This window comes from Triticum aestivum, chromosome 7D, assembly GCF_018294505.1.
Source record: "Triticum aestivum cultivar Chinese Spring chromosome 7D, IWGSC CS RefSeq v2.1, whole genome shotgun sequence".
In the NCBI taxonomy this organism is placed as follows: Eukaryota; Viridiplantae; Streptophyta; class Magnoliopsida; order Poales; family Poaceae; genus Triticum; species Triticum aestivum.
The window spans coordinates 207,523,523-207,533,312 of NC_057814.1; the positions used below are offsets into that span (position 1 = coordinate 207,523,523).

The window sequence follows — 9,790 nt, forward strand, 5'->3', positions numbered from 1 at the left end:
TTTTTTCTGCAGTCAGACAAATCCATTCATGCCGTTCCCCGCAAAAATAATAATCATTCATACCGTTCAAAAGCGTGCAAAAGAGGTCCAGAGGTTAAAAAGAACGGGCAGGGCTCAGACGTTCGGTGAGGACATGCATCCTCCTCCAATCTGGCCAACGCAACGCGGCAGCGCCAGCGACCGTGGTGCCAAACGATTTCGTACGCATGCGGAAACGGCAGTAACAATTTCCAGATGCGTTCAATCCTTCGGTCCAAGTCGTCGGGGACGAAAGCAGACAGCTACAGCCGGGGGAGCTGCAAACACACATACATACACATTCCTGAAGACCGAAGAGCGCTCCACTATGTGAAGAAAAATCAGCAAACAAGTTATGATTTCGAGTGGGCTCTGAACATGCGGCAAATAAAAAGAGGAAAAAGGAAAAGACACATGGATGCCTTGCTTGTCAGGGTGATAGAATCAGTCGATTCAACATCCAACTGTAAAGGAAAAGTTCATCACAGTACAAGTCTACAAGAAGCTGCTATGGGGTCTGGGGAAAACATCTGCTACCATTACTAACCTGGTAACTTAAACGTGCAGGTCCTATCATCTACTTACATGTGGAGCAAGCTATCATTGTCGACGGCCCATAAGATGCTATGTCTTTCCTCTGTGTTTGTTAGCTGGGGTGTCAGATGCTGCCTTGGACTAATGGTGACACGGAAGCGATTGCGCGACACCGTCGAAATGGGGCTCTTCAGCCCGTCTCTCGAGCCGGTAATCCATGGCTCTCCAGGTCTTGCAGCTCGTTAGATCTCCGTGGCTCTCTGTCTGCTTTGCATCCAGAGGCAGTCAGTCCAGAAAAAAGCTGTAGATAAAAACTGAGGCGCAATCAATCAAAACAGACTTACTAGGACCATGTTCGTCGTCATCACTATCGCCGTTTTGAGATGTGAAAAATGGAGTGAGGTAGTTTCTGTCCAATGCGGCCAAGGACGGCGTGCTGCAACAACATTCAAAACAAGTGGTTTCAAATGCATAGTAGAATTCATGTGGAAAATCGTGTGCCTAAACTTGGTGTCATTAAAATAAAAAAACTGGTATAGCATACTAAAGTGTGTGTCGGCAACTATCAGTGTTCCTTCAGCCATGAAAAGCATGTGGTGTCCTTTGATTAGTAAAATTTAATTACTTTTTCTGGATTTCTTGGAGTTTCAGTTTGAATTTGCTTGTGGTAGAAGTCCCCTCTTCACTGCCCAGTTCTATGTTGCCCGCATTATTGTTCCCCTCATAGTTCTCCTGGTCCTGCAAGTCAACAATCAATAAAACTAGTACAAATACAAATCGTACAGGATGCTCAACAGCTACCTACAAGCCTTTATCAGTAGAAAGAAATAATACACCAGTAACCCATGAAGATCCCATACCTATCACATGTATGCATATACGGGCCACAACAAGGCTGCATTATCTTATCCCATGAGGCCATGACAGAACCAGTGACAACAACAACCATAAATTACTATAGGTCATTTATTGAAAAGTTTCTAAAGAAACTTAGTTTCTAATAAATGAACTTATTTGTTATCAGCATAGAACCTATTGGAGCATAGCTTATGCTGCCGCGGCGAAACCTATACTGAACGACAACACAATCGTGCCAAATTTTCTCTCGGGAAAACGCAAAAGCTTTGCGTCTCGATGCATTGATAGATAAGAAGTTTAATTACATGCCTAGATTGGGATTTGTAACCATGCCATCTGATAGGCAGAAATGTAGGATATAACGTGCCAATTTTGATGAAGTGCATATTACTTGCCTCAAGTGAAGAAGGGCGACGACCTTCATTACCATCTCCCACAACATGCAGAGCTTCAAGCATTGTGCTTGTTGAGCCTCCAATCAGAAGTACCTGGATTATCGCCATGAGAGAAATTATTCGGGATGGTCTACACTCGATACTAGCAGTAGTAGCAATACCAGCATGTCTTCCTATTGCCATAGCAATTCTTTCACTAATGACATCTCTAGTGTAGTCTGATTGTTTGATATCTTACTGTTAGAACAACAATAGATATGGTAGCACTCAAAATTGTCTGTCCATGGCCGTCAGGAAGATCATGAACAGATTGAAGAGCAAGGGCAAAAGCCATAGCCCCTCTAAGACCTGCACAAGTAAATGCACAAAAAACTTTGATAGAACTGCTTAATATGCCAAAAATTATACTGAGCAAGCATGCTTGTCAGACTACATACCACTATACCAAAGTGCCTGTTGATATTGCCTGGATATTTGCCGCTGAGGTGGCCGTACCAGATTTACCAAGAAAGCACATGAGAAAACATTTGCAGCCCTTCAAAATAAGAGGACACAGCAAAAACAAGCAACTTGAGCAAACTCATATACACGAATAATGTGCAGTTGCCCAGTTCAGTTAACAAATTTAGAGCCTGCCCCACAAGTGCTTCAGCTTGAGCATCGATCTATTGTACCAAACAAAATGCCATTTTTATAATGCTTGTGTGGTTCTGTCGGATCTTATTAAGTCTATGTCGTATCGAGAGGTTGATGTTCAGTTGTTGACTGTTCAGGCTTACTGGCTGACATACAAACAAACCCTCCAACCTCACCAAACGAACCTTATGAAACAGCAACAATAGAATTTGAACAAGGTCAAATGAAGTCATACCTTGCAACTAATATGAAGATCTTCATGAATCGAACGAAATAAATGCTAAGGAAAAGGAAAAATAGCAGTGTATCTCATAAGAAGGAATTATGCGCAGTATAAAGTACTCCCTCCGTTCCATAATGTAGTGCCTATAGATTTTTTGAGAAGTCAAACTTTGCAAACTTTGACCAAGTTTGTAGAGAAAAATATTTATATCTACAATAGCAAAAATATATAATGTGAAACTACATCTTACAATGAATCTACTGATATATGTTTCACACTCTAGATGTAAAAAAAATTCTCCACAAACTTGGTCAAAGTTTGTGAGATTTGACTTTTCAAAAAATCTATAGGCACTACATTATGGAACGGAGGGAGTAGCACCCAGTCAAAGTGAAGGATTTTTTTTATAAAGTCAAAGTGAAGGATACAACTGAGAAAAATATGAACCCAATGTGTGACCAGCTTTGACGCTCCATCGCAATATCAAATCCCATATATATGAACCTGTAGGGAGATTAGACAAGCATGTATGTAAATTTACCCAAACATAGAGCTTTTAAATGTTGACTTACACAAAAGTTTCTGCTAATGACGAAAGCAGATGGAAAAGTGCAGCAGTGAAACGCTGGGAGTCCTCTGACAAGTTTGAGAATGTGTATCTCTTCATCACCTGAAAAGAAAGGTTCCACTATCAAGTAAATAACTTCAGGCAGAAATAATAATCCCTGACTGCCTCATTTAAGTTGAACCTACGATTCCAGTAAAGAGTATTGAGACTATGCCAGACAGACCAAAGCCTTCAGCTAGCATGTACCTGCAAACAAATATACAATTGAATCTAGAAGCCTCAAGGCCTGAAAAAAAAAGGTAATTCAAGTAAGGTGTGCTTACGAGAAGTATGGGAAAACTACAAACAAGCAGCTCTCGAGGTTATAAAGGCTGAAAAATAATAAGAGTGAAATTGCTTATTATATCCAGGTAAACTTTTGTTTCCCAAAAAATAAATGATCAGGGATGTTGCTTACTTCTCAACACCAAGTGTTGAATACTTGAAGAGGTTTTACAGAATTAAGGAGTAACAGATGGTTGTCAGTATGCCAAAATAATGCAGAATACAACCTAGCGGCATGCTAACTATCTGCAACAAGATCGGCTTTTATTCAATCCAGATATGAAAAGAACACATCTAGGTTTGGTTTTGCCACCAAAAGTATGTAAGCAGTGTCCTCATATTCAAGCAGAGCAACAAACCAATATCGTGTGATCAATGCTTCAGAAAGCATTGCCAAAAAAACATCACATACAAATTGCAGCTTTCAGTGGGAGAAAACCATTAAAGCTCTACCAACGATGCAAAAAGTAGGGTGAAGGAAGGATATGAGAGCAGAAATAAATCCAGCTCCAACACCTGCAAAGATGAAAGTAACTAGAAAGTCAGTTCTCAGATGCCATGCACTTTGCACCTATATGCATAAGCATAAAATAAAACCAGGGCAGATGGACCGCAGTGACATCAAAACTGTAGGCAGGAAATCTGTAGCAAATGACAATATGAATGCAATGTTTGTCACGATACCTGTTGACATTGACCCAAAGAAGTTCTCAAGAAACCTCAAGATAACTACGAAAATGTTTTGGCTAGAAGCATTCGTCCTCAGAGATGCCATAGTCCTGAAGATGAGGGAGTCAAGGCGGATCCTGAACAATCAAAATAATGAACCAAAGGAGATCACAAACACCGTGCTGACCTGTACAAGGAGATTGCCATCTTCATCGCCACAAAACAGATTGATATCAAGAAAGGTGTAAGTATCAGTAAGAGCAATAATACTAACAATTTTATGTAAACAGAAATCATACAGCATCATTTAGCACAGATTCACCGAAAACCAGTGCATAGAGGTTCACATCCGTGGCAAGTTCCTGCGGTTAAATGGAAAGTAAGTAACCGTCGCTTCTAGGATACCAGTAAACATAGTGTGCTAGTACCTAAGTTGATGACATAAACCTGAAATATCGACAACACAGTTACAGGATCAGTTGCTGACACAAGGGCACCAAACATCATACACTCAACCAGAGGCATCCTATAGACAAGATGTATTAACCCAGCAAGGTAGCTGCAATGACAGTGCATCATCAGATGTTCAGAGATCAAAGGGTTCACATACAATATGCATGCAAGCAAAGTAGTCTAGACTCTTACACTAAAACACCCGTGACAATGGAGGCAATTAAGGTTCCAACAATTGCAAAAGTAATAATAGCACCAAAGTTTGAGAAGAATGGTTTCTGCAAGTACAGAGATAATATATTTTAGCTGCAGCTAGACAGAATCTCGAAAAAATAGGGGCATGGGAAACGCAACACTTACTGGTGCTAAGCTGAAGCCGGACTGGGTAGCATGCAGTCAAGCAAAACATTTAGCGTGAGATTTACAAAAGACATAGTGAGAAGTAAAATGAAGCATTTGGAAAAGGGAGGTAAAATGAAACATATGCTAAGGATATAATATAATAGGAGGCAGCAAGAACAGAAAGAAGAGCTCCTCCCGGAAATTGAACCATCTCCTGAAATTACAAAGAAAATGATATCAAATCAGCATGGTAAACAAGGAACATATTGAGACGCTTAGGTTCCTGGGAAGAAGGCAGTATATACCTTGTACTTTTCTGGGCGTTAGATACGCTAGCAAGCCCTCCCACGATCAACCCTGCCATAAGTGGATGGTAGGTTATCATATATAGAGTCATAATAGAAGAGATTTATCTAATTCCTGAACCAAGTATAACTAAAACTGTAACTCGCAGATGTTCTCATCTTTTTGCAGACCAGCAGCAAAATCACAAGAGAGAACAGCAACCAAAATTATGAAACCATTGGGTCTTGCAGGCATATACACTGATAAAATGCCCAAATGCTCATATGCAAAACGGATATAACCAGTTGATACTGCAGGTATGTTGTGAAACTTCATTGCCATCATTATTTATAACCTCAGGACTCAGGTTTCAGCACAATAAAGAAATAATTTCGAAATGAGTACGAGTTTCATATCCAGGGGAGATCGCACCCCCCCCCCTCCCTATTCAATTAGAGCATGAAACAGTGCTTCCAAAGTGCTGACAAAATTCATGGATGCAGATACTTCATTATTGCAAACCTTGCAAAATCTCATACTCAATCGTCTCTCTTGTCGGGAATAAAGAAAGAAAAGCACTCAGTCATGAACAATGTATCCATTTGCTACAGTGCTGCTTGACTTTCTTTTTTATCCTCGATAACAGGGGGATAAATTAGTATGAAATTTAACATAACATTATGTGAACTACATCGATGAATTTGTTCAGAATTTTTTGAAACATTTTATCCTGAATTTGTATGTGATTTTCTCAAAAAGGTGGGAAGTTGCGCTGGACATGTAATTTTACATGCCAAAATATACCACTATGCCCTTGAGATGAAGGGTGGAGCCACAACATGTGCATGTCGCTCCTTTTGCTACAGTAACATCAGCGCGGATACACAACAAAAAAATATGTACAAAAAGGGAGAGAGAAAATGTAGCATTCGTTTTACTTAGACCCCATGGCATGGTAGTGGATTATGATAACCCCGTTTGTCTAACCAGTTGTTTCATGCAATAATGCTTCTGTAACTAGTTTTCTGAAGCAAATTAAACTAAGTAGTACAACACAGCACAGTTCAGCAACTGCAAGCTGAGCCTTCGTGATCTAAAGCAAGCCCACAATCAAATGGTCAAACATGGTCAAATTCATCTCTAAATTGGCCACTGTGTTCCTGATTCATGAATCTGTAATTTTTGGAGTTGGACCGAGAATTGTTTGGAGAAGCATCGATTTGTCAAGGATTTGTTTTTAGTTCGCGCGGCAACAGTACAAATTCAGCAGTTGACTATTGTTAATGGCTTTATCATGCTATCAGCCAAACATCATACCACCAGCATTTGATCGCCCAAACCCCAACAAAGCAAACCCGCTACTGTAGAACAGCCTCCCGTTTTCGCGGACAACCGACACGTGTCACGAAACCGCAGTAACCGGGAGAGGCCACATCAATCAAGCAGCCCAGAATCTTCGAAATGGCGCGGGCGCCGGACGCACAGCAGACGTACCGATGAGGAGCGACGCGCTGGCCTCGGGGAGGTAGTAGACCCTGCGGCGGCGGAGGAGGTGGCTGAGCACGAACGCCAGCACCAGCATCGATATCTGCAGCAGGATCCCCACCCCCGCCGCCTCCTCCTGCTCCTCCACCGTCGGCGCCCCCTGCGGCGCCGCCCCCGCCGCCATCCCTCCCGGCCTCCCCCTCTTCCTCGCAAGCTCTCGCGGGTGCGAATGCTTCCTTGGCCTCGGCGCCTCGTTTGATTCCCGATGATTCCTTGTCTCAGGATATTTGTCGCTGTTTTCCTTTCGAAAGTTCTTTTTCCGCCTCTGAATTTTTCTTCGGGTTTCCTCCCGTCCTCGTTCCTCTCTGCGTGGACGGCCGGGATGCGTTTGACTACACCTGACGGCTGGGATGCGGCTGGGACTGGGGAGCTTGCCACGTCTCCGTGGACATTTGCACGCAGGAAGCATGAAAGAACAAGGTGTTTGGTTCCAGATTGGTAACGCAAACGTAAACGTAATGAGTTTACGGTGTTAATGTAAATGGAATGGACAAAACTTGAAATTTGTTTGGTTACCTACTGTAACGTCAATCAATACCGGGGTTGTTCAAGAATTCACGCCAGTGAACATGGATAGGCAGGCCGGGAACGGCAGTGGCGAGCCACCGTTGGATATGGCGGCGGAGTACAAGGGCCCGGACGGTAAGAGCACGAGTGAGCGACGCGGCGGCCGCTTCCGCCGCCGGCCGGCGAGCGGCGACCTGCCGTCAAGGCTGAAGGCCGAGGCGAGGCGCCGCAGGCATGCTGAGGAGCGACGCGCCGGCGTCGATGCCGCCGTCAGCTAGACACGACCATGACCGGCGCTATAGGCACGTATTCAACGCCGAAGCTTCCTTGCGGCGCATGAGGAAGGAGGCCGCATAGCTCGTGCGATCGCATCTCGTGCGGAGAAGATATGGCTGTAGCGTTTTCTATTACAACAGATTTCCAGCGGTATCGGTTTTGTATTAGGCTGGGATTTGATACCATGTTATCAGATTACAGAGCAAGGGAAACAAACACGATTTAGCGGGACCTGTTAACGGTGTAATCAGATTACGTTACAGTAGCGCGAACCAAACACCTCCCGAGTTTCACTTGTTAAACATTCAGCTTGCAGTTGTTATAAATGGTGCTTCGTATCTTCATTTGAAATTAGTAGCTAGTTGTAACGGGATTATTATAGCTACTATTATGCATGTCAACTAGACAATCTTGCTTAAAGCATGGTTAACAATATAGCTAATTGATGGCTATAACGTGTTGCCATGTCATTTATAGCCAATATAATAGTCAATATGTATAGTAGTGAGCTACAAGAAAGTACTATTTTTCTAACACATGACCCACCCATACACTCTCATATAGCTTCTTGGAGCCCGTGCTACAGTCGGCTGTAAATCCACAGTCCGCTTACCTTCTCTCTCATCCAACTCGGTAAATAACGATATAATATTTAAAGTCTTACAGCCCGCCTACATCACCTTAGAGCATGGTTAATAGTATAGCCAGCTGATGGCTATAAGAAACTGCCATGTCATGTATAGCCATCACATATAGTCACTCATATAGTAGTGTGGGCTACAAGGTTGGCTATAATATTACTACTTTTTTCAACCTTCTCTCTTTCTCTTTCTTCACATTTATTTTATTTGTCTAGAAATCCGTATATAGCTTTGCATGAGAGCCCACTCCCCTACTTTTTCATCACTCTCTCTTCCACATAGGCAAAAATGCCATGTATGTAGGCTATAAGCCCATTATTATACTTGCTCTTAGGTGCCATAGAATTAAGTGAAGAAAGAGATAATTGAGTATAAATGTTATGCTATTACTACCTTTGTCCTGGTTTATTGGTCCTCATTGTAATTTGTGTCGAATTTTAACTATAAATTTAACTCACAAAATGCTCATGCATGTCACAAAAAATTATATCATTGAAAACTATGTTCAAATACGAATCCAACGATATATTTTTAGTTGACATGCACTAACATTTTGTCAGTTAAATCTTTGGTCAAAATCTAGCACAAATTACAAAGGGGGCCAATAAACCAGAACGGATGTAGTATGTGTCATGCATGACAATAAATAAGGACATCTATAATACTGATATATGATAGCATGCATTACAAATGATGTCATACACTAGTATTGTACTCATGATACTAAATATGATACTACCCACTACGAGCAGCCTAATAGAGTAAATTTTATTTTTACCCTCTAATTTCATGTTTGTGATAACAATTACCCTATTTCATAGTTCTTTTTTGTATTTTTATCCAATTTGTGTCACAAATTACTCCTTTTAATATTTTTTGCAATCCGGCAAGACGGTCCCATGTATCAGTGATTACTTGGCTCTCCACATAGACCGAGTAAAATTTAGCCAACCAAGTTTCTTTGGTCAGTTCGATTTTGTTTTTTATGCCATGAGCATTTCTTCAAACACCAGGTGTGAGTCGAGCTCGACGGCTCCTCTCGTGTTTCTCGTACCCGAGTAGCCGAGCTTGTCGATTTCATGGATTTAGGCACCGGCGTCATGGGGGAAAATGGTGATGCAACCCGAACTCCCATGCTTGAGTGCCTCCTCCTCCGAGGGGGATACAACGACGATGGTGGCCTCTGATACGTCTCCAACGTATCTATAATTTTTGATTGTTCCATGCTATATTATATTCTGTTTTGGACATTATTGGGCTTTATTATATACTTTTATATTATTTTTGGGACTAACGTATTAACCGGAGGCCCAGCCCAGAATTGCTATTTTTTGCCTATTTCAGAGTTTCGCAGAAAAAGAATATCAAACGGAGTCCAAACGGAATGAAACCTTCGGGAACGTGATTTTCGGAACGAACGTGATCCAGAGGACTTGGACCCTACGTCAAGACATCAAACAGGAGGCCACGAGGTAGGGGCGCGCCTACCCCCCCCCCCCAGGCGCGCCCTCCACCC

The 9,790-nt window shown here is 42.2% G+C and overlaps 1 protein-coding gene across 1 annotated transcript; it reads right to left on the reverse strand.

The window, feature by feature from the left end:
• Positions 1-349: 349 nt before the first annotated feature.
• Positions 350-7,085, reverse strand: LOC123166206 (sodium/hydrogen exchanger 6). The gene is made up of 22 exons (XM_044583971.1): positions 6,800-7,085; positions 5,326-5,377; positions 5,175-5,234; positions 5,039-5,063; positions 4,871-4,956; positions 4,673-4,784; positions 4,525-4,587; positions 4,413-4,432; positions 4,241-4,335; positions 4,044-4,072; positions 3,690-3,721; positions 3,556-3,603; positions 3,418-3,478; positions 3,237-3,334; positions 3,093-3,168; positions 2,677-2,696; positions 2,243-2,340; positions 2,044-2,153; positions 1,806-1,898; positions 1,178-1,290; positions 897-988; positions 350-816 (listed from the first exon to the last, which is right to left on the reverse strand). Exons 1-22 carry the CDS (start codon positions 6,972-6,974, stop codon positions 743-745), a joined length of 1,632 nt encoding a protein of 543 aa, XP_044439906.1. The 5' UTR covers positions 6,975-7,085; the 3' UTR covers positions 350-742.
• Positions 7,086-9,790: the final 2,705 nt, after the last annotated feature.

What these genes read in the sequence shown, in the direction of transcription:
- LOC123166206 (XM_044583971.1), bottom strand. Translation starts at nt 6,974, where the DNA reads ATGGCGGCGGGGGCGGCGCCGCAGGGGGCGCCGACGGTGGAGGAGCAG. An exon ending in TCATTAGCAGAAACTTTTGT is followed by an intron (nt 3,169 to 3,236) that starts GTAAGTCAACAT and finishes ATCTCCCTACAG; the next exon opens with GTTCATATATATGGGATTTG. An exon ending in GGTTCATATTTTTCTCAGTT is followed by an intron (nt 2,697 to 3,092) that starts GTATCCTTCACT and finishes CGATTCATGAAG; the next exon opens with ATCTTCATATTAGTTGCAAG.